This window comes from Plectropomus leopardus, chromosome 21, assembly GCF_008729295.1.
Source record: "Plectropomus leopardus isolate mb chromosome 21, YSFRI_Pleo_2.0, whole genome shotgun sequence".
Taxonomy (NCBI): Eukaryota; Metazoa; Chordata; class Actinopteri; order Perciformes; family Serranidae; genus Plectropomus; species Plectropomus leopardus.
In genome coordinates, this window is record NC_056483.1 from 11,058,326 (window position 1) to 11,083,504 (window position 25,179).

Consider the following 25,179-nt stretch of genomic DNA (forward strand, 5'->3'; position numbering starts at 1 on the left):
CTTTATGTGTGTGGTTGTGTGTGAGAGCATCTGTGTATTTTGTGGCATTGGTAGTACCTTCAGACCCTTTCACAATATAATCCAAAAAAACGTTGCGTAAAAGAGAAAAAAAAGGGCCGCATTAAGCTCTTTAAACTGTCAGCCTCTGTCTGGCATTCACACTGGCTTTTCGTCATCAAGCCATCTTCGTACTTAATTTGTCAATCTTCAATCTTGATTGCACTTTTACCGACACACGTTGTAATACAATGAGTCAGACAGTAATGGCTTAAAAATTAAGAATTCACTTCATTCACAAAAGCATAGCCCAGAACGTTGTCTTAATTGAGCCATCTAAATGGTAAGCATTTGAGCAGTCCTTGCTTGTTGTTAATGAATATGTATCCATACTGGTTCAGCCTTTTTAAAAACTTAACTTAGGTTTCCAACATGTGGTCTGTTGTGACATGTGGTCTTGGTGGACACCAAATGAAACAAAGAGACAAATTAGAGAGGGGAGCTGGAGAGTAAAAGTCATTCATTTTCAGTAATAACAGCTGTCTAAACCATTCAAATATGACTCGCTGACGCTGACATGCCCTTGTAAAAAAAAAAGCATTATGTGCATAGCCATGTCGCCTTCTTAAAAAGGGAATACAGGGGCGAGGAGGCAGGTGTCATATTGTATGAGTCAGAGATGTGATCACTTTTCGTTTAACGTGCAGAACGATAATGCGGAGCACGCAGTATGCTTACTGACAAGATGTCCATTGCAATCAAAGCAGTGGAGAACATCTGCAATCTAAATTTCTTGCCCAACAGAGAAAACAAGGATCTTCAACCCAAGTATCTACTGTTTATTAAAATAGTTGCCAATTTTCGATCAGCTAATTGATTAATTTACTGATCAACTTGACAAATCATAATTTGTAACTGAAATATTGTGGAGTAAAACTATATAGTGGTGAAAACAAAAGAGTCAAGTTAAATACAACAATTGAGATTTCTACTCAAGTACAGTACTTAGTTTTTTCCAGCGCAGATAAATCCAACGACTGGTCTGTAGGTGTATCAACAGTTTTGGGCCGTGTAGTTGTGTAGTTTAGAGTCGTTTTACACCAATTACGTTGAAATGATAACGTAATTACAGAAAAAGAGTCCCTCCTTCGAGCCGGATTCGAACCAGCGACCTAAGGATCTCCATGTTTCCACTACAGTCCTCCGCTCTACCAACTGAGCTATCGAAGGGAGATGATAACTACTTTTGATCACATGGTTTATAAAATCACTTCAAAATACATGTGTTACGCCACGTTTATGTATGGAGACCTACGCAAATCAAACACATTTTCGCTGTTGTTGATACAGTGCCGCGACTGGGGCGAAAGAGTTGCTTTTAAGCTGTGTTATCTGGCCTAAATGACATTACGAGAACGATATTTAAACGAAACCAGCAATTATACTTTAAAATCTTCCCATAGTTCGTGAACGTTGAAGTTAGCTGCTAGTTCGCTAAAGTTACAAGATAGCAGGCTACGTTAGACGTACGCTAGGTTAGCTTGCTACTTTGTCGTGCGACGCTCAATTTAACATATTTTTAATGCGGCATATATGACAACAACTAAAACACAAATGTCATACATGTGCAAGACATACATGCGAACATTGCTGTGATGTCTATTGAAATATCTATACTTTTGCGACTGACATTTCAAGGGGAATTAGCTCAAATGGTAGAGCGCTCGCTTAGCATGCGAGAGGTAGCGGGATCGATGCCCGCATTCTCCAAGTAACTTTTTTTTTAAAAAAAACAAAAAAACTTTTATTACATAGTTTTCACGACACTGTGATGACAGACATCCCAATGCTTCTGACTCATTACAGTTCTGTTTTTTACTTGCCATTTCTAACAACATAGTGGCGAATACATGACAGTTTGGCCACAAATCTCATTGGGATGGGGCAGCTAGCTTTAGCGTTCGTTAGCTAGCTGTCATGGTGCGGAGAGCTCTTAGCTAACTTACTTGTTACCGAACAAAAACGTCATTACTAATTTAAAGACGACGTCATTTGTTAAATGCAGTGGGAAATATAAATCTCTTTGCATTGTTTGTATTTATGGAAGGTTTATGGACTTTATTACCTCTAGGTCCCATCGGTGCACAACGTTGCTGCTGCGAAGTTCGTCAACGGAAGTTGCTGTGGAGGTCTGCACGATATGCTGCTAGCTGACAAAAGTTAGCATTAAGATTTGGCTAAGGACTGAAAGGGTAAATATTTGAAGGTTGTTTATGTCAAAGTTAAGCACATCTCTTAACTTTTGGGTATACGGCTAAAGTTAATTTTAAAACAGATGTAGCTTTTCTATTGTTCAGTAAGAACATGGGAGCTAAAGGATGAATTACATCATCACTTTTGCTCAGAGACTTCAGGCAAAAATATATTTAATTTCTTAACCCCATTGGATGCTTGGTGTCCACACAACCATTTTCTAATTCAAAATAATAATAAAGTGATTCACACTGGTAATTGCTGCTTATCAAAAAAGGGCCAATGGAGGATCTACTAGAAAGAGAGTTAAGCACCTCATGTTCTAAAATCCTAGGAATATCCTAAAATCCTAAAAAATGTCCTGGAATCTGCTAAAAACCCTCAAGTCTTAGAAATGTCAGTAAATCCTAGAATTATCCTAAGATCCTAAAATGTCCTAAAATTCCTTAAAACATCATAAAATACAAGAAACATGCTAAAATACAAGAAATGTCCTAAAATCATAGACACATCCAGATATCCTAAAGTATCCTAAAATCTAAAAATATCCAAAAATCCTAGAAACATACAGGGCTACTGTGACTGGCCTCTGGCCTCCTGTTATTTTGTATAAATAACCCACAAGCAAAGCAAGTATCTACATCCTTTTTACAGGGACATGCAATAACTAATTTCTGGATGTGATGTAAAGTCTCCACCTCATACAGCACACTGCACAGACACCCAGTCACCTCTGATAGCAGTATAGGAGAGGGATGTAGGGTTTGGTAGGCAGCTGTTCAGTACTGCCCTGCTCAGTTTCAAATATGGGCAAGGTAAAAATGGCAACCTTTGACGTGACAGCAATAGCTGCTAAAAACAGAACTGACACCAGCTAGATAGGAGCCCACACCCCCTCAGACAAGAGCGGCAGGCCTGACTGGGGCCTACTGATTGCTTTCAGACTCTTTTCTAACTTTACCAGCTTTTTTGGTCTTATCTAATGAGGTTTTGGTAGTATTTTTGCCTTTTTCTTTTTCTAAAAGAACTTTTTTAAATGAATAGCATGGATAACTTGGAGAAACAGCTGATTTGTCCCATATGCCTGGAAATGTTTACAAAGCCTGTGGTGATCCTACCCTGCCAGCACAACCTCTGCCGAAAATGTGCCAATGATGTTTTTCAGGTAAGCAACTGAACAAAATGCCAATGATTAGTGTTTTTTAAACTTGAGTAAGACTGTTTTTGTTTCTACATAAGCATCGTCACTGAACAGCCTATACCATTTTAACCAGTGATATTTTTATGAACTTGCCCTACATTTTTTATGTGTTAAAAAGCCAAACCAGTAACCTTTTTGACAACATAGATTACATGCAGGCCTATATAAAATTTTCATATAATTGGAGAGTTTCCTCTGCCACCAGTGACCACAATTGAACAGGAAAGGTTGTGTTTATAAATATTAATAAAGTTAATCATTGCCAGTATCAGAAATCATTGACATCTTGTTAAATTTAAGATTTTGTTGTTTTTCAATTTTAGTTCCCCTCTGTTGAAATACAGTTATTCTATTTCCATGGTCCCTTTATTAAAACACGTCTACGTTTTGGGAATGATAGAGCAGTTGAGTGGTTTGGTTGGATGGGGTTTCACTTTTGTATTATGGACTGTTAATTCATTGGATTAGCATTTCATAGCTGTTGAATGAAACTTTTTTTGTTTGCAAACTAGATGGATTCATCAAATAAAACTGTGCCATCACAGTAAATTTGAGGTTTGATTTGTGACTGTTTACAGGCTTCAAACCCATACCTTCCAACAAGAGGGGGCTCACTGACGTCTGGTGGCCGCTTCCGATGCCCGTCCTGCAGGCACGAGGTGGTTCTGGACAGACACGGTGTTTACGGGCTGCAAAGGAACCTGCTAGTTGAGAACATCATCGACATGTTCAAACAGGAATCCAGCAGGTGAAACACATCAGATGCGCTCTGTTCAGTTTCGCTCGATATAAGACTAATAAGTATGGATCATGACTAAATCAGTGTCACCTTCACAGTTCAGAGAAAAGCTTCATTTATCAGTAAAGCTGTCTTTAACCCTGCGGGCAGTGAACACAGTTGAAGAATAAGGATAAACTGGTGGCGTGATAGCAGTGCAGCAGTTACTGGTGCGGCCTCAGTGCCAGTGGCTTCTGAGTCAGAGAGCCGGAGTGGATGACAGGAGGTTTTAGTTTTAGTCATCTGTCGACACAGATGATTTCTCCGATCTGAGTAGTTGTATTGCCAAAAGGTTTTTATGACATAAGATCCAAAACAGTCATACTCTCAGGATGCTTAGCTTCATACTGAATTATTTTTTGGCATTATTGTAAGATGAATATTTTATTGTAGGATGATATCTTGAGAAATTGGTATAAGATTAGTTGACCTGATAAGATAAGTATAAAGACTGATAAACTATAGAAATCTACTGCTATTACACCTGCACCAAGTTTATTGTAGTGAACAAAAATGCAATTCAAACCTAAAATTAGGTATAAAAAAGTATTTTTATTCAGACTTAAGAAGGTAATGAAAACTAACTGAAACAGTATTGTGTACTCACAAAACTTACTAAAAATATATATATACGCCCAGGAAATGTCTGATTTTAGTCTTTGTCAGGTTGTTAAAATTTGTTAACACAGCGTGCATGAGGAGGCACTGGTGCTTATGATTATTGAAACTGGGATGTCTGCATTACTGCGAGTCAACTGCCTCACAAACTGTTGTGTTTGTAATATAATAACTATTTGGAACATATTAAATCTTGCTCCTGACAAATACACCCCCTCCCATATTATAATTTAAAAAACAAATACCAAAACTAAAAAAAACTAAACTGAAATTAAAACAGAAATAAAAATAAAAACTAATGAAAAACGCAAAACTATCATATTGCGACCTGCACCCACACCTGTATACCACACAGTGTAATAGCGATGTATTGATTACAGTGTTGACAGTCTATCTGCATGGCAAAGAAAGACTGATGGATCGTCAATAAACTACTGAGATGTGTACCTGTGACATTATCAAACTGACGTTACATGTCACATCAGTATGCACTGAAATGTGCGACTTGACAGAAAGATACCTCTTTCTTCTTAAAACGTCAACAGCAGCAAGCCAGCACCAGAGAGAAAGGAGGAAACGCCCATGTGTGATGTTCACGAGGATGAAAAGATCAACATTTACTGTGTGACCCACTGTGTGCCCACATGCTCCATGTGTAAGGTTTTCGGGGCTCACAAAGACTGTGAGGTGGCACCCATCACCACCATCTACCAAACAAAGAAGGTGAGGCCTGATATACTCATGGAGATCATGAATACTGTCATTCATGAGAGCATTAAAACAGTGTTTAAAGGTAAACATGAAAATCTCAATCTGATTGTGTTTCACCGTGAAGGACACTTACATGCATTTTAATTTTGTCCCAGATTTGAATCACACTTTACTAAGATGTTTACTCTGCCGTGTCCTTGCCCCCCAGACGGAGCTGAGTGACGGGATTGCCATGATGGTTGGTAACAACGACAGGATGCAAGGCATCATTAGTCAGCTAGAGGAAGCCTGTCGTGCCATAGAGGTCAGTGTCCAACTGCTGCAGCGCCTGGTCGCTCACTCACGCAGCATGCCTCGCTCTGTGCACACGCTAATGCACCTGCACTCACCTGCACAGACGTTCAAACAGACGTAATGTGTCCTTGTCACCTCCACTCTGTCTGCTTTTATCTGTCTGTGAGATTTAGACGGAGAGGTAGAGCGGGGAAAATTAATGTTTTGGTGCGTCAGTCTGTCTTATTTTCTCTTTTCCACATTTTCTTCTTCATGCACTTAGCAGTGCACTTCACTCTGCCTCGAGTCCATTGGCATTAAAAATGAGCAGTGTAATTGATGGGGGGAGAGCAGACAGCTTTCCCGTGGTTCACGTGCCACAGTTGGACATAGCAGGGAGGAAGTTGGAGAGGCTCCAGTCCCCCATGTGTCACTCAGCAGCGTCACTCAGGACGGACATGCAGAATGAGCTTCAGTGTCCTCCATACGCATATGGCACTACCTAATGGGTGGAAGACAGACACCAGAATATTACAGTATTTACATGACCATACACACATTGCAAAATTGCTTTCTTTAGTTTTAAATATTCTGCACTCTTTTTCTTTTCCCCTAGAGTTGCATTTATGTACATTTCTCACCCACAAGACTATGATGAACATTAATATATAAATATGGACTTTCAGAATGTATAATCTTTCCCTCTGTGTCCATCTCTCACTCCCGCATGTATAGGAGAATGGTCGGAGGCAGAAGACCGTTGTGTGTGAGAAGTTTGACCAGCTGTACTCTGTCCTGGAGGAGAAGAAGAGGCAGATGAGTCAGAAGGTGACGGCCGAACAGGAAGAGAAATTGAACTATATCCGGGGCCTGACCAGGAAGTACGGAGACCATCTGGAGGAGAGCTGTAAGATGGTGGAGTTGGGTATCCAGAGTATGGAGGAGCCAGAAATGGCTTTATTTCTACAGGTCAGAGGCAATACCAAACAGGGTTAAAAATGTTGGCATAAACTCACAATCATCAATATTTCATGTATACGTGAAATGAATATTTAGTCTGTCTGTCTCTTGTCTATTTCAGAACACAAAACCTCTCCTCAAAAAGTGAGTATGTCTTTGTGCCTAAAGCATTACATGACAATAGGTAAAGGTAAATACAGTATGCTTGCTATATAAAGATAGCATATTTTAACTTTAAGGTAAAAATCCTCTTTGACTTAAAGGTATAAGTCATATTTTTTGAGGTGGGGTTGTATGTGATACTTATACATAGTCACAGTAGATGTCAGTCAGCATGCTTCCAGTTTGGAGAAGCAGGCAAAATGTAATTTAGCCACCTAAAAATATCACCAAAAAACACCAAAACATCAGTATCAATTTAAGTGTATGCTAAATTGAGAATATTTTCACCGTTTTGCATTTCGACAGACAGGCCTTTGTCACCAACCGCCAATGTCACCAGACTCCATGGACAGAGTCATTTTAGCTCACTGAACACGAGAGCTTCTGATCAAGCACTGCCGCGATCAGTTAGTTTGTTTGTGTTATTGTGTGATTGGTGAATCCAAACTAACACTTTAGAGAGCCAAAAGTCCCTAATAACACAAACACACTGACTTATCGAGGCAGCAGTGCATCAGCAGCTCATGTGTTCAGTGATGTTAAAATATAGTTTTTGTCAGAGGAGTCTGGCTTTATGTAACAGCGTCAGTCCTTCTCTGGGAATCGCTGTCTGACGGACAGTTAAAGCTGTAAAAAATATGTGGAATACAACGCACACTTAAACTGATATTGATTTTTTTTAGGTGGGACTTTTTTTAGGTGGCTAAAATACATTTTGTTGCTGCTTCCATCACAGCAGCACATTGCTTATCATCCGTGTCTGTACCGCTTCTGTGCAAACTGACATTTACTGTATGTAACACACTGACTACAGAATAGAGCCTTATGCAACCCCACTTCAGAACATCCCAACTATCCCTTTAACACCATTTAAAACTGCTACTGGGTGTGTGTGTTTTTTCTTTTCTTTGGGCTGTTTAGTTGTTTGTTTGGGGTTTTTTTTTTTTTACTTTTTCTAAAACCCTGGGCCACATGCAGCAAGGTCGCACCTGCTCTCTGGGAGCTGTCGAAAGTCATTCTGTGAAATGTAGCAAATCACTATCTTTAGCAGTGGCGCCCTGAAATAACTTGCAGAATGTGCTAAACATCACAGATTGCTGATGTTTAAGAAGTGTTGACTGTCTGAGGGTGATTTTTCTTCCCTCATTAATAATGGAAATTGCACCTTTTGCACTCAGGCTTGCAGAAGCAACCAGTACAGCACACTTGGACAAAGTTGAGCGTGGCTATGAGAATATGGATCATTACAACGTCGACTTCAAGAAAGAGGGCAATGCCCTGCGCAGCATCGACTTCATCCAAGGTAAAGGGATGGAGTGGACGATGGAAGCAAATGAATGCTTGCAGCTCTGACTTGTAGTAACATGACTTTAATTTCCCTGACTATTATTTCTACAGATGATGACGAAGAGGATGAAGAGGATGAGGATGGAGACACAGGCAACGAGGAAGGAGAGGGGGCCCAGACAGTTTCAGGAGGCGGTGCTGTTACAGCCGCCTCCGTCCAACCTTCTGCCCCCCAGCAGAGTAACTCCTCCCCAAGCGCACCCAAGAGCTCTGCCTCGACCTAGCTGTCAGCCGCCGGCCCAGACAACACCCAAACCAGGAGCAGGATAAGTTTTGCTCCTAGATGTTGATTTCAGGTCAGTTGTGCTGCTTTTCTCCCAGATTGGAAAACAGTGAGACAGATTTAGATCTGTGCCGAAGGGAAAGTCTGAGTTGCTGAGGTGGATCTGAAGGAAGAGACAGAAGTTTCAGCTCCCCTCTCTCTCTCTTTTATTGTGAAAGGTTAACGTGCATCACTGCATACTGATCTTTTTTGTCTGGTTAAATACACATTTTAGTTCCATCTTTTGTTTTTGAATGACAGACAGGCTATGGGTGTCTATTTTTTTTTCCTGAATTCATACATTTTTTTTATGTCGCTGACCTTTTGTGACTCACTGCTTAAACTACATCATTAGCGAGCGTGACAAGAGGGCCTCAGGTTTTCCTCCCGGTCGTATACTTTTTTTTTATGACTGATATGACTTTATGAGTAGGGCGGCTGAGTAAAAAACTATCACGGTGACATTTCAGTATTTCACACACGTAATAGTCTGTATCATATGTAGCATTTTTTGGTGTGTAACACAGGTATATTTTCCTATATGGACAAAACATCACATTTTGCCATGTTACAGTGTATTATATATTATGTGTCATTAAAAATGTATTATGCAAACACCTACAAGCAGATTTACAAAAATTCAACTGTTGTTACTATGTGTCTTTGTACTTCAGGTCACTGCCTGACCTGAAGTACCAATGGAAAAAATGTTGTGCAACACCCCTACCCATTCATGTGTAACAAAACAGTTCTCTTTATCTCCTCTTCACACTCTTTTTCTTTATTTCTATCAAAGGAAATCCGTATAAAAAAGGCATTACTGCCAGTCTTATAGCTTGTTCACAGTTATCATCTACAGTATGATCGTGATACCATTCCTGCCTACGACCCGCTGCACATACAAGACTGCAGCGTGCCTCAGACCTTCACTTATCTATTTCCTGCCCTGCAATGGTCTCACCTTGCTGTGACTCTGCTTTTGAGGTAGTCCACCACTGAGTCCCATCTAATTATTGCTCATCGTCTCTCAGCGAGTTGGATCCTTTACAAATGGGCTCAATGCAGCACTAAGCCCCAAGTTGCTAAGTGGGCCAAACAGAATAGGATGACTCACAGCCACAGCTCTTGTTTAGTTACACTGTGGGTCAAGGATCAGCACAGCATGCACACACACACACATGGATAAGCACACACACAGTGTCTTTCACACTCATTAGCTATCAGTGGTGCATCTTTCAGCAGTCTGTGGTTGCCTCTTGCTGGTTTAATGAGAATTGCTTATTGAGGATTAAGGGTTTAGGAGAAAGGATGCTCTTCACCTGCGTGACTGCAGGCGCTCTTACTGCATCCTTAAAATTTGTAATTTTTGTTGTTGCAGTTCTTGCTGTCAGAGAAGAGGCACAGAGCTAACCCACGACTTGGCTCCAGAGCAGTGCCATGGTTACACCATAAGGTTTTTATATTCAGTTAGAAAAACTATCAATCAATATTTGTGTAGGCAAGACTGAAGATGCAGTGGCCATTTGTGCTCTCTCCAAACCTCAATTTCTCCAATGTAACATTATGTGTCAACAATCATTATGAAAGTGTATGTTAATCAAATTAGTATTAAGGTAAGTGGGGGCAGTTACTTTTCATGGGAGTTATTATTATATGTAAGGATATCCACAGAGAAATGTAAGTATTGCTTTTAATTTTTTATTTAAAAATATAGATATAAGACGTTCTCTTGCACAACAGAAAATGACTGGTTGCACATAAGTTTATTAACAAACATAAATATCATAAATACAGGGATTCATAATCTAAAACAAAATCGTCAATGCAGTATTTCAACCAAAAGTATTTCATCTCAAATATGAAGAACGAGTGATTCTACAGATTTGACACCAACATCAAAATGGCAAGGTACAATCGGATCATTTTAAGTCAAGCCTGTATACGCTCCATAGTTTGAGGTTGAAGCTCTAAATAATAAGAGTGATAAAGCAGCACTATATTGTACAGAGCATGTTTTGTGCTGATGGTAAAAATGCAAAAAGAAAAGAAGAGAGAAAAGAAAGAGAAGGGAGATCTTTGGCGGACTGGAGAGAGGTCTTCATTTTCCGAAGAGCTCCATCATTCTTCTGTTGTTCTGCGCTTGCTGAGCCAGCTGTTCCGCCCTGGACATCTCCATCATCTCCCGCAGCAGGTGGAAGGTCAGATCCAGGGATATCGGCGGGTCCTCGGACCTCCTTCCTCTCTCCATCGACTCGTCCTCTCCGCGCTCTCCGAAGCCGCTTATGAGCGCCCTGATGTTCCCAACTTTCCCTTGTAAAAGACGCCGCGTCAGCTGGAGTTGCAATGCTCTGTTGTAGATGGCAGGTGATCGGCCGGGATACATGGACGATGATGGGAAAGAGTTAGAGTCCCCGTTGCCCAGTCGGATGAAATACTCCTCTCCAAGCCGCTCCAGGATGGGGCCAGACTGCTGCTGTTGCTGCTGCTGGGAGTTTTGGGTTTGGGGAGCTGGGACGCGCAGGGCACCGCCAGGGCTCTCAATAGCCCGACATTCGTAGCGCGGTAAGAAGGCAACAAGCAGAATCACGGTGGTGCCAAGTAAATTGAGCTTCATGTCAGGATATCAGCAGGAATCTGAGAAGAAAAAGAAACGCCGAGATTATTTCTTCAACCCCACTCTAGAATGAAATGTGCTGCGTAATGTGGATTTTACGCACGTAAAGCAGTCATCGAATTAATGTAACGGTGTAATGACTATAAATAAAAGTAATGCAGTTTAATAATTGTTGTGAGAGATTTTCTGATTCAACCGTATTTGCAGTAATTATACAAAAGGGTCTTTGTAAATCGGTCCGTAATGTGGAATATTTGCGCGTAAAGAGATGCTGGATTTTGACTCAGTTATGGATCCTTTTTGAAGTTTAAGTGTTATTGCCAGCAATCTAAACTTATTTTCAGCACTATAAGTTCATTGCAAATACCAAGAAAAACAATCAGCTTGCTGAAATCGTGACGAGAAAACGAGAAAATGTAATGTGCCAAATAATTTACGCAGAAAATCTCACAATATGGGTCAAATGATTAAAAATGTTCCTACCTTATATCTTTAGAGGAGGTCCAGTACAGCCTTGCAGGTTTCCAGGTAGTTGGCGAGATGCCGCCCTCCTTCACTTTCTTGAGGAAACAAGTATATAGTTACTTAAAGAGTAGATGCTGAATGGACTTATATAGCCAACCTCACTACAAGTGTCGCGCTCCAAGCCGAGATTGAGTCTGCGCGTTCTTGCATGGGTGTAACGTGAATGGACGCTTCTGACAAAGTGCTTTAGTTTAGATGAGATGAGTCATATGTGAGTGTGCGCGCGCGCGTGCACCCAGCGTCTACCTCTGTGCTTTCAGAATAGGCCTATAGGTGCCAGACCTGCTGGCATTTCCACTTGAATGAGTTCGTTCAAAATAATTGCGGGGGTTCTTAGTTTCTAAGAGGAGAATAAAAACTCAAAGGTGAAAGACTGTTTGATTTTTCTTTCTACTTCTCACCTGCAGCTCATTTTCAGAGTGAAGTGTCCAGAGTCAGATTTAAATGTGCTCTGCATGACAGAAATATTACACAAACTACAATAAATGCTCTTTTTGATCAAATTTTACAGTTACAGTGCCATGCAGGAAAATAAAGAAGTAGTATGCATCAAATAGTTGCAGGTGGTATATTTTGATGCAATTTTCTCAACTGGCTTTGTTTCTGCACATTGCACCACACTAATGATTCCACAGCAGGTTCTCAGCTGACCTGTGTTATATTCACTAATGTGCATTAGCAAACAGCTCAGGCTGTGAGAGGGGCATTGTCTCCCAGTGATTCATTGCTGCTGCACATACATACGTCACTAACTCTGCCACTGGGTGTCTCGGCCACCTCGCTCCAGAGGGGCTTGCCGCCAAGCCACGCTTTCAAGATGGAGATCTTAATCCAATATCAGCCATTAGAATCTTAAATAGTTTCATGATAGAAAGTAGAACTCTCCCTTGTCTGTTTCACATTTGGATCAGCTATTGTGCAATGAAATTACTAATTGCTAATGTCTGTGGAAATTTTAAAAGTTTTCCCCTAAAGCATAAAGTCCATATATTTGTTAAGTCACCTTTCACAATGTGGTAAAAACCCTTCCCATTAATCCTTAACAGTAAATCCATTTCACTGAGACATTCAGCCTGGGGAGAAACTAAGTTCCAGACATACGGTATATGCAGAGGTCAAAGTAACTTTGCAAATATTGTGCACTCACATAAAAAAACGGCGGTTTAAGAGAGAGGAGAGGAGAAAATTCGATTTTGTATATGTAGTAATGAAGTAAAAGGTGGATTTTTCTTCTCACTGTCTGCCGTCTTTGAATGTTCACACATTATCCTTAAACATTTTAGATGATCAGAGTGTAATTTGCAGTCGGCATGAAAATTCTCCTATAGCCTCTCCCCTTGTCGCTCTTCATGCTCTGTGCAGCTCCGGGGAGGGAGGTGTCAGGTCCCATCATGAGAAACACATGTTGGCTGACACAAATAGAAAACACCGCCAGATGAGAGAGTGACTGCTCGTGGTCAACTCATGTCACCTCATTTTCAAATCACTGTCCCTGCACAGATCAGTGGGAGAGAAATCCTCTCTTGTGACGCCACACCGGAAAAGACTCGGGCTAAAATCGTTATCCCTTTGTTTCCTCAATTAGGGAGAGTCCCTCAGACCATTAGATTAAATACAACTTTAATGATTCCTTTAGGGAAACTGGGATGTTGCTATTTAATGACTTTTGTGTCTGACTTCTTTCTGCAGGTTAATACCAAAAAAGGAAATCTGGACTTGATAGGGTAAAAGTGAATCTCCATACCAGACACTTCAAAGTGTTTCTGAGAAAGGATTTCACAGAAACACTGTCAGACGAACAAAACTCTCCATGGCAACAGATTCTTTTAATTGATCATTTGCCTTTCTAATCTGCTCCGAGGAGGGACAAGTGCTTCTCAACAAAGCTGTCCCTTCCTAAATAATTGCAACGCTTTCCCCAGTGGATTGAGCCATGTTTTTTCCTAATACTTCCGGTGTTCTGCTCGACTTTGACAAACTCATTTCAATAAGCAAGGTCACTCTGACTGCTGAAATGAGTCTGAACAGGTATTCTGGTGCTGACTGCTGGGACTGCAGAGATCAGGGCTCCACACTCAGATCGCCACCACCTGACCTGTAGCTCAGGTGTCCTTCTGGTTTATAGTCCATGTGACATAACCTGTTATAAAAACACATCTTTAATAGAAGTGGGAGCTTGGCCTTTCTTCTTAAGAAAAAAAAAGAGATGGAAAATTTTACAGAAATAGCATTTCTGGTTTTACACTTGACCACAAAACTACACACAGCTTTCACACAACCAGAAAACTAGACATAGAAGTGATTAAATGCATGATTATCTTCAGTCCAGGCAGCTTGAGGCTAAAAAGACTCATTAACTATGCAGAGTAAAGGCTGCTGACCAATATTGCCTCCAGTTTACTTGATGTTCAAGTATTCTTCAGTACAATTCAGCTGCTTTTAAAAAAGAGCTGTTGATAATTTGTCTTAAGCATATCTCAAGCAAAACTTTTGGAATTATAAGATCTTCTGAAGCTCTTGAAATGACCACCTTTTGAAAAATTAAATGTGAGACAGCTGGCTTCCTCTCCTTGCATGCAACTCAACAGTGTACTTGTATGTATGCAGCCTGCATGAGAACGTGTGAAGTAGAGCTGTCCATAATGCAGCAAAGCCCCCAAGGGGCGGTCTGTCTATATGAATCTAGCATGTGTAGCTCTGGAGGTGTTAACTCAGAGGCTTCCCTAATGCTTGTTCACAAAGTGGATGCCAATCTCCTAGCACAGGGTTCGAGGAAGGAAAATAACGCCTGTTAGGGAAATACTGAATCTCTGTCTAAATTGTCATTTCTATTTGATCACAACCATGGCCAATTTGGAGACTAAACATCCTGGAAACTTTAATTTAAAAAGTTTATCTTTAAATTGGAGAGCAGATACTTACATTTAACCAAGTGTCTATGCATATACATTAAATTATAAGATATGTCTGTTGTTTATAAAAAATGATTTTTTTTACTGTCAACAAATCCTGTGAAAACGTCAAACCCAACAATATGTTGGCCCATATTTCATTATTTTCTGACATCTCTACCCTGTCTATGTCACTCAGCCCCAAGCCAGTTTGTTCCTATGAAGGTGTAACTTTTTCAAACAGGTTACAACATCTAGTTATACCTTTTTTTATGAAACCTCAATAATTTCCTACAACAGCTGCAGTTTTTGCAAAGGTTACTCTCAGAGGAGGTGTAAATGTTTCATATGGTCAGACCTTTCACAACTGGTGTGCTAGTTACCGTTTACAGCACCAGGATGGTGTTTGTTGGAAATACTATAAAGGTTATATTTATTTTATATCTCTATTGGTTTGGAAAAGGATAAAAGGAACAGGACCATAAATATTTTTAATATTAGGCCATGTCACTGGGTCGCATCTAGATGTAAATGACAAGATACAATGCAACTTTTTTGCTGCAGTTCTGCTCTAAAATGAATTACCTGCTATCTTATTCAGCATTGACGCAGGAAGTCTGTCTCACTATTTAGTCAAAATGAAATATTCATGGTTGTTGTATAAATAAACATAATTGTAGTATAAACCTAATTTGCTCATTCAGAGATTTCATATTGCAATTATTATAATGTTGAGGATTTTTTTATATACTTATATTTTCCTTCTTTGTTCAGGAAATAAGATAAATATATAGTTCCAGGAAATAAATGTTCTGCTTCTGTGCATGATTTCATGTTATTAGGTGATGTTTTATTTCAGTGATACGTGATATGCCAAGTAATGTTTTACTCAAATGCGTGAGGCAGCAGATGTCCACTCTTAGACCGTGCAGATTTGACTGCTTCATAATATGACAGAAATTGCCATCTCAAGAGAAATCTAGGGCAAAGCTATTTCTTCCAAAATTGTAACCCAGTTTTCTATGCTGTTTGATAACACTTTGACCATAATTGGCTCTTTGGGAACCCTTAAAGGGACTGTTCGCTCCAAAAATCAAAAATAGAAATTTTTACTCTTACCTGTAGTGCTTTTTTTATTAATCTAGATTGTTTTGGTGTGAGTTGTCGAGTGTTGGAGATATTAGCCGTATAGATGTCTGCCTTCTCTCCAATAAAATGGCACTGCAATGCACTCAGCCTGTGGTGCTCATATTGCCAAAAAAATACATTTGATAAACTCAATGGCAATGTCTCTTTCCAGAAAATACAACCTGGTTACTTAAAATAATCCACAGACCTTGTAAGCAGTTCATGTAGCAGCCCAGTGTCATTCCCAGGACATCAAAAAACGGCAGTTGGGCAGTGACCTACAACAGATTCGGATGCACAATGCACCCTTTAGCGTCTGTATGAGACACGCCAGGCTTTCAACTAACTGCAATACAAACCCATCAGCATCATTATCAGATGTTCAGGACAACAGGCAGAGCATAAAAGAGTTCAAAAGTACACTTTAATTTGAACAGGTGGGGTTGTAGTTGGACAGGTAAAACAAGCACCAGACTTTGACTAAGGGGACCAGTGTTTGTATCCCGGGTAAAACTAAAAGTCAATGTTGAGTTATTTTATCACGTCAGTCGTTACTCACTCCTTAGACTAGTGAATGCGTGAGTCTCATGAGTCGAGTGACATGACGTCAACCACAATGTTTTCCTAACCTTCATCAAGCAGTTTTGTTGCCTAAACCTATAACCACTGTCCCCCTGCGTCAAAACAGACTGCAAAAAGCTTCAGCCCAAACGTCAAAATATGACCAGTCAGGATGAGATCAGGTTGCATCTAGGAAGTATTCCCCTCCACTGAACTACACCCGCCAACCATTTCACCACACAGAAGGAAGCGTGCATCTACTCATGGACGAGAGGCTTGTGTTTGTAGCAGCACGAGATGTAAACATTTAAATGGCCGCACTTGAGCTGTAATATAAACTAACTCAGTGGTTCCCTCGTTGCAGTGAAGGTTGTCGGGTTCAGTTAGGTAGATAGAAAATAGTACACTAAACTGCTCACAGCAACGTCTGTGGATTATCTTAAGTAACCAGGTTATGATTTCTGGAAAAAGACATTGCTGTTGAGCTTTTCAAATGTATTTGTTGGCGCTTTGAGCACCACAAGCCGAGTGTCTTTTAGTTCAATTATATTCAAGAGCAGGCAGGCATCTTTGTGGCCGATATTTCAACTCCCACCAAAACAATTAACAGGTAAGAGCAAATATGTATAATTTAGATTTTGCAGTGAACTCTTTACTGTGTATTATCATGGCAAAAGTTTGAATCATTTATAACTCAATATTTCTGTCAAAATACTGCATCTGTCATTTGTTTATGCATCCGTAAAGTGTGATCAGCTGCGGGAGAACAAAGTAACTCCAGGCCTTAGTGCAGAATGATTGACAAACATCATATGCATCAACATTGACAGCTATCATACAGGTCAAAGCGAGAGGAGACAGCCAGAGAAAAGAAACATTTAAAATGATTTTCTCTATTTTAGACTCGGCTCGTCTCTACGTGTCAAAGACCTTAAAAATCTCCTGTCTCCATGTAACATTTAGAGGCATAAAGGCTGAAATGGTTGAATGAGTTTCTTCCTGCCTCTGTGTCTGTCACAGTGATCAGTGGTTAACTCAGACATGTTTATGCAAAGATTCTTTTTTGGGGTTAAGCACCAAAACAAGATGTTCAGACAAGTCAGAGTTGCCATTATACACATTAAAATGGTTATGCCCTCTACTATATAACCATTTTTCCCTTATGTAAAATTCAAAATTGTATAGCAAAACTCTTTGCTTCGTTTTGAGGAGCTGCAACAGTTTTCATAGATGGGGGATGGATTTATTGTCAAATGGAGCGCTAATGATAGAAACCAGTGTGGTGGAGGCAGCATGGTTTTCCTTTCTTCATCTGAGCAGCAGCAACTTTTTCTTTTTTTAGACAAAAGCAGCCACAATAAGTTACGGTTCAGCATGAGGATAGCCACTACTTTGTCATAATACAAATGTAATCTACCATTACACAACAGTGTCAACACATTTGTCAACAGAGTTAACCTTTTGGCCCTTGTCTATAAGACAGCGGAGATGGGATGACTACTTCATCGAATTGTCTCCAGTTTCCAAGAAAGCCTTGCTCTGCTTCTATATGTGTACAACTCTTAAAGCCAGGCTCCTAGGGTCCTCTCAGATGAGTGCACTGGGCATTTGCCCCATAGCACACATAATGGATGTCCTCTGTCACATTAGACAGGATGCAAGCCAGTGAAGATGCAGTGAAATCAGCTGTGTTTGTTCAGGAAGAGATGCATTGTTGTTTTTCACAAAGTGCATTGAAAATAGCCTAATGAGAAAAACACTAAACGGGCTGGGCTGTGTTATACATATCAAAATGGAGCTGCATAAATATCTTGATAGCACTTGTAAAGAAAACTTAACCACAAAAAACATCATCTTGATTTTGTCTTTACCTCTTCAGATGATAATTAGAAGAGGGTCTGTTCAATATAAAACAAGCTGTACAGAACTGACCTCCTTATCCGTGCATGTTTTACCCCTGAGTAAGTCAAATGACTCATTCTTTGTTTTCTTTTCTCTGTTTTACTGGTTAAGATCAGAAGATGAGAGGCCGTGGGTTTCCTACAGTGAGTTGCGAAGCATTCCTCTTTCTCTAATTGTTTGTGTAGGTGTCTATGTTCCATCCTTGGTTCCTTTCTGATCATCAGCGAGGAGCTAACAGGCGCTGATCACACAGTAGCTCCAGGCCAAAATCAAAAATGAGACAGTTATAACAGACAGCAGCAGCTGTCTGGGAAAATCTGAGAAGTGCACAAGAGAAGACAGGAGAAAGAAAGAACAAAACGAATCGTGCTGTTCTCCAAAGTAGTTTAAGAAATTAAACTATGTGGCTTTGCCTTTTGTAACTTTACAATAATAATATGTTTTAATAAATAAAAATTATAGAGTTGAACATGTCAGAGGATCATTGCAGGACTGAACTTTGTTCCCTGTGATTAATTCGATTGAGTGTCTGTAATTTAAAAGCTTCCAGAGCTCAGCATCAATCAGCTGAACTAGTCAAATAAAACTAATGTAATGAATCAATCAGCAGAGATACGCACATTAATCTGCTCCTCTGTCAGAAGCCTTTCAACATCAGGCTTAACCCTCCAGAGAGAGGGAGCGTGTGAATATACAGTACAGACACTCGTGATGAGAGATACAGAGAGGAGGGAGATGCAGGTACAGTGAAGGCGGATGACAGGTAGCCGGACATGCAAGATGGTCTTGTCTAGTCAATTCATCAGCATGAGTGATTGGACAACTAAAGAGTGACATTGTTTCTTGGGATAAGCAACATAGAGAGGCAGAGTGAAGAGGTGCCAGGAGCTGCGCTGTCCTTCACTGTCCCCTCCTCATCCAGTGATGACGGGAGGTCATCCAAACATTTAGCAATACAAAGGACTTGAAGAAACCGTCCACTGAGCTGTAGAAAATAAACTTTTTTTCTTGATGAGATGGCATAAACACATTTAACAACAGTGAAACTGTATTCAAACATCATTTTTAGTTCAGTTCCTCATTGGAAAGGGCTGTTTTACAATTACTGAGCATACAACTGGATAAATGAGACTTGGATTAAACTGTATGTGTGAGTTTGTAAATGGATGTATTGATAAAGTTTTGCTGTTGTTAAATTTAGAACCCCATTATTTCATTTCAATAAGCATTTTCTCAGTTTTTGGATTCTTCTTCTCTGGAGACATGCGAGAAAAACATTTTCTTTTCAAATTCAGTGTAACACAGGGTGAGTCAACACAACACGTTCTCATCCCAAGTCATCATATATTGACGCTTTGCAGTGGACTTCAGCGTCTGCATACTACGCTCTAGGTGTCCTTCTGCGTCTGCTGTTTACATTCCAGGACAGCGCGATCGTGATGTCAAGCACACGATGGGATTACGCTGCAGATGGAATTCAATAATTGTGACTAAGACATGTACCCAACAGGACATTTTACAGTTGGAAAATAAACTTTAAGGAGCTTTCTGCAAAGATATTTACTTTCTTATATCATGAATTACAGTTTACAAGAACTCCCAAGCCTTTACTGCCTTAACTTTAAAAACTTTTTTTTTTTTTTTTTTTTTACTGGCCTCTGTACTGCTAAAGGGTAAAAAATGTGTTTCTGTTCATATGCTCTCAATTGCAGCTGCCAGGCTCTTGTTATGCTGCCAAGCGTATTGACCTTGTGAAAGACTTTGCATCCTGATATGTTTAAGCAGCGCTGTGTCTGAGCCCAGAGGATACGCGTGGTCTTCACACAGCAACATCGTAGGTTGCCCACGATGTGATTTCAAGCAACTCTATCTTCTTCTTCCTTTATGCTGCCTCACTTTGTCTACTGTTATGCTTCAGCTGCTTTGGCAGACATTAGGATATCCTGCTGGCGATGCACTGATGCTGCTACCAGTTGCCTGTTTTGTTTCATACTGTGTTATCCGTGTCCAGAGTGCGAGACCTCTGCAGGCCTGTTGTGTTTTCTTTTTGTTAAATCTCACTACTACACATCCTACTTTTGTCCTCTCTTGACATCAAGTTTTGCACTTTAGTAGCGGCTGGCGATCTGTAGATTTAATATTCAGTTTGCTTGCTAACACTGACCTCTGTGTGTCGTCTAAGCTGCTTACCACATCCTTCCTCAGCTCCTAAATCTCGTCTTTGTTGCAAGATTCACATTATACCATTTTCCTAATCTTTAGAAAACCCTCTCCAGTTTCCAAAAATTGTGTCTTTGCCATGGAGAGTTTTTTTTCCACCCTACAGCTCACCCTAACAATCATCCACCTCAGTAAATCTTTGTTGTCATGAACGCTCGCATTCATGAGCTGAGACAAACATCATCATGGTGTAACCTTTAAATATGTTTTCTACTGCACAGCTCTAATGAAGTGTCTGATTTGTACCTGGGTGCTCGAGTGCTGTGATGTAGCGCAGAAAAAAAACTGTAAGGGACTGGGGGTTATTTTAGACATCTAATTATAGCACAATTAAATGTGTTGCTCTCACTACACAATTAATCTTGCCATTGTGACAACAAACATTTAATTGATTGCTATATTTAAACTTGCTTTGTGTTTAATGTGCTGATAGAGAAAGTGTTTCATTATATTCCTTGAAATTGAGAATAAATATGTCACATAGAGTAAAAGTGACGTTCGTCTTTGTCGCCCGTGCCCTGCTGAGACAGCAATTTAGATTAGCTCGCACGATTCCTCACAATTATTTCACGTCAACTTTTTAAAAACTCACTAAGTGCTCTGTGGTGTCAGCAGGTTGTTTGTTTTGCTGCAGGATACTGTAAATAGAAGAAATTAATTCAATTCCAGGTCATTATATTTGAGTACATGCATTTACATAGCTAATTGTTGTTTCCACTTTTACATACTAACCAGCATGCCGAGCTCAGATATTCATTGATGGTAGCCAAAAGGCTACACTCAACAACTTTTCCAAGAACTTTCGATTTGATTACTGAACTGCTGATCACTGTTTGCAAGCTGTGTTTTGTAATTAGTTTGTTTTTTTTTTCTCCCCTCATCCCTGCTGATGTGTTCAGTTCAGTGGACTGTGCATACAACTCCCACACAAGCGATTGTCAACTCAGGTGGGCTTCCCCAAGCTCCTTGACCCCTCTCAGCATGAGCGAGCATGAATTACATTAGCCACAGTTATGTAAACATTAATTAGATGAGGGATTCGGATACTGGCACAACACCCTTTCTCTGCATTGAGCTGGAAGCCATCGCTCTCCACTACGTATCCCAGTACACGAGCATCTATGCATGTGTTTGTATCATGCTCACAACAATGCATACTTGACACTAATAAACCTCCAGCAGAAAGCAAGCTGAGCTGAGAGTACATGCAGCCATCTGCCCGATTGAGTTGTGTGATATAACACTGAGCCGCGGGGTGGACGCCATTTAGTTTAACTTGGTTTGGCAATGACTTTCAAACAGGGCAGAAGGAACAGGAGCCTAACTAACCACAAGTAGGTTGTACATAGCCCGAGGCAGTTCACACAATCACAGTCGACATGCCGCTTTGTTGCGCACCCCTCCTCCCTGCCTGTAAATGCATGGAAAGAATCACCAAACAGATCCGGCATCTGTTATTTGTTCTAAATCAGCAGTGGCACCGAATCATCAGGTTTTTATTTGGGGGTGCATATGGAGTTGAGGCCTTGTGGCTGTTGCTGTGTATTCCAGTGGCGTTGGCACCATGTACAAACCAGAGTGTGAATTATCTATAAATTTGTGCTCCAGAGAAAAGTCTTTAAAAAAAACTCAGAATCTGAGAATTAGCTCAGATGATAGCGTTTGGTTCCATTTTGAGGCGCTTGTTTGCGTGAAAATGTGAATGTGTAAGCGCATGTGTGTGACACTTGTGACAGATATCAGGACACTGCACTCTAAACAAAAATCATGTTAAACAGCACCCACTCTTTGGTTTGTTATCATAGGGGAACCTGTTTTGGTTCTATATGGCACCCATCTTTTAAAAGTATTTCTGTCAAACTGTGCTATATAGAACTATTAAAATTGCCTTATAGGACTACATTGTTTTTATATTTTTGAGCCTGGATACCCTTGAATGATGACAGATAATACCATGGAGGAGTCAATATGCTTCTAAATGACACTTTTAATTTAAAGGCTAAAAAACAATGTAATATTTAGGGAGATTTTATGGCACCTAGTGATAAGGATAAGGATTGCAAATTTCAACCGCTTAAATTTGTGCTATTTAGAATTCCTTCAGTATTTATTGCTCAGGAGGCCGACTTATCTATGCAGGTCTCTTCCTTTCCAAAACAAATGAACAAACAGTTGAGCTGCTAAGCCCAGCACCTGCTAATGTGTGCTCACCTTTTTTCTTTGATAATTGAAGACCCAGACGTTCAGGAGGTTTTTACCACAAGTTGAATTATCTGCAGAGGTCTCTTCCTCTCCCCCAAAAAATGGATCTGGTGATTAAAACCATAAAAAACAGTGAATAAAGCAGTTCTACATTACAGAATCAGTGTTCCTCAGATGTTCTTGTCCCAGAGGGTTTGGTAACTACTGTGGCTGATGCAAAATGCAAATGACCCCAACTAGAGCCAGTGTTTGATTTGTCTGTTCTTGGCTCTTGTAGAAACATGGCAGTGCAACATGTAAACTCCATGGACGAGGAACCGCTCCCTATGAAGATATGAAGGGCTCATTGTGAGGTATCAGATCATTATACATTAAGTAAAACGTCCACCAATCTATCTCTCTAAATCCTACACACTGAACCTTCAAAATATGAAAGAATCAATCATTTCTTACAAAATGAAGATTCAGAATCCTGTACTTAATATTAATTGAGAAACACAATATGTTATCTTTTCAATCCTGGAATATTTCTGTGCAAATGGGGGCAAGATGGCTCAAAGCTACTGCTTTAATGTGCTATCCTTTTGAAATACACTGTTTGTAGGTTATTGTAATGTAGTGTTTGTATTCTTTACCCAGTTAACTACACTAAATTAAGCTGACAACTCTAAAGAACAATACAAGGGCTTACAACGTTCTCTAATGGTTAATCTTAAATTTCAATGAGGTTAACTCGGGAAAGAACCAGCAGAGAACCTCTAAAGAAGGTTCTCTGCAACCCATGGATGGATTACTGTACGGGCCTACTGGGCACAGGCCCAAAGGTGTTAGGGGCCCCCACTGGCCTTCACCTGTAAAATGTAACTCAAATTAACATATATGGACCAGGAAGAGGCTCATAATGACCACAAAGAAACACAAAAAACTACAAAGAGATGCAAAGGAAATGCAAAACGATACAATATATCTACAAAAAGGGGTAAAAACAACCACAGAGACACAAAATGAACAAAAAAATCCAAAATAATTTTAAAGAGACAACTACAAAAACACACAAAATCAGAAAAAAATGTGTAAAAACTACAGAGATGAAAACAACAACAAAAAGAGGCAAAACCACCACAAAATCTCTCCGTCTTGCTCCCATGAGAGGTGATGGGGCTCATTGTCTCAACCTCCACCAGTGCCTCACCCCATGTCCAAAAAGCACAAAGGAACCAACATTTTTTCATGTGCATATTAACAGAAATCAAAGACACGTATTTTTGCCAGAGAATTGATCACAGCTTATTTTCTTCACTTCCTGGTAAGTCCAAAATGACAAGAGAGCAGCAGGAGTCCCACATTTAAAAAACCCACCACCTCACATTTTACTCCAGAGCCCGAGCAAGTGGGGACAAAATAACAGAAACACCAAATAACACCGAGCACCTAAGAGGGGAGCAGCGTCACACTTTCCTTTGAAAACAGATTCAAACCTCCTTTAGATGCTGTCACAGTCTGAAAGTGTGTTTATTGAAAAGGAAAAAAATCCCTCTTTGAAGGGTGAAGGAGGTGTAAATCTGCTTTGCACGCTGCAATCCAAAACTCCCCATAAAGGTTCATTGATGTTCAGATCTTTTCATTTCTCAGGGGTGTAGGTTTTATGCTCCTTACACCAGGTTTTGCTTCATTGTGCACACAGAGGCATGAGATAGCTTAGAAAAGGCAGCGCTCCCATACATTCAAGCTCTGAATGCTGAAGGTCGCAAGCTACAGTTTTCTCAAAACTAATCCACGATGTCACTGATTGGAAGGACAGATGGGCCTGTTCAATTAAGTGTCCACATTTGAAGCTGTACATTGGAGGCTTTTAACCACTATACTGCGGAGTGCACTTGTGGCTACCTAGTGCTGCTCTTTGCTGATGGGCCTTGTCCACATCGAGCACCTGCTGTCATGATTTCTTGCCGTACAAATGTGCGCTGATACATTCTGCTAATAGGCAATGAACATAAGAATGACTCACCTTTACATTTGTAATTATAAAGCTCTATGAATGCCACTTTTCATGTGGTGTTTGTACTTTCTTCTGCAAACCACTTGTGAACATTATTGGCTTTTAAATGCAAATCAGACAGTTGGCAGTAAATAGTCAAATTAGCCTCATTAAAATCATTAATGTGAAGGTACACACTGGCAGCTTTAGTATTAATTGTCCCTGATCAATTCACCAAAGCTCAAATGATGCTTTAACTTAAAAATCAAATGTTATTTTAGGGTGTTTGACTATTCTAAACCTAAGACGCCTTGTGAAATTCTTCTAAATTGTTTCACTTACTCAAACTCTAGGGCACGGAGGGGAAAAAGCAGAGATTAAATTTACATATCAAAGCGAGCACACTGATGCTTGAGGGTCCCTGCATAGATGTATGTGATCCATATTATTTATAGCTCAGGAACGTCCCCTGGGATCCTGATGCTGTTCGGCGTCTGTCATGCTACAAGAGAGGATAGTTAGGTGAATGTAGCTTGCAATTAGTGACTGTTGCGTCATGTCAGGCCAAAGGGTTGCGTGATGCGTGACTGACATAT

The 25,179-nt window shown here is 40.1% G+C and overlaps 2 protein-coding genes and 2 non-coding genes across 5 annotated transcripts; 2 read left to right on the plus strand and 2 right to left on the minus strand.

Annotated features, from left to right (window-relative positions):
- Positions 1-1,141: 1,141 nt before the first annotated feature.
- On the minus strand, positions 1,142-1,227 carry trnay-gua. Its single transcript is given in 2 exon segments — positions 1,142-1,177; positions 1,191-1,227. It is a non-coding gene; the product is annotated as a tRNA-Tyr (tRNA).
- Positions 1,228-1,694: 467 nt separating this feature from the next.
- On the plus strand, positions 1,695-1,767 carry trnaa-agc. The gene has a single exon. It is a non-coding gene; the product is annotated as a tRNA-Ala (tRNA).
- Positions 1,768-3,147: 1,380 nt separating this feature from the next.
- trim55b (tripartite motif containing 55b) lies at positions 3,148-9,002 on the plus strand. 2 transcript variants are annotated; one of them, XM_042510179.1, is made up of 8 exons: positions 3,148-3,415; positions 4,030-4,199; positions 5,393-5,570; positions 5,767-5,862; positions 6,567-6,800; positions 6,913-6,935; positions 8,132-8,256; positions 8,352-9,002. In XM_042510179.1, exons 1-8 carry the CDS (start codon positions 3,287-3,289, stop codon positions 8,522-8,524), a joined length of 1,128 nt encoding a protein of 375 aa, XP_042366113.1. In that variant the 5' UTR covers positions 3,148-3,286; the 3' UTR covers positions 8,525-9,002. The 2 variants fall into 2 exon arrangements, with proteins under 2 accessions (XP_042366113.1, XP_042366114.1); XM_042510180.1 differs by having other exon boundaries at positions 5,396-5,570.
- An 868-nt stretch (positions 9,003-9,870) lies between these two features.
- Positions 9,871-22,649, minus strand: crhb (corticotropin releasing hormone b). Its single transcript, XM_042510531.1, has 3 exons — positions 22,615-22,649; positions 11,660-11,736; positions 9,871-11,196 (listed from the first exon to the last, which is right to left on the minus strand). The coding sequence occupies exon 3, from the start codon at positions 11,174-11,176 to the stop codon at positions 10,661-10,663; it is 516 nt and encodes a 171-aa protein (XP_042366465.1). The 5' UTR covers positions 11,177-11,196; positions 11,660-11,736; positions 22,615-22,649; the 3' UTR covers positions 9,871-10,660.
- Positions 22,650-25,179: the final 2,530 nt, after the last annotated feature.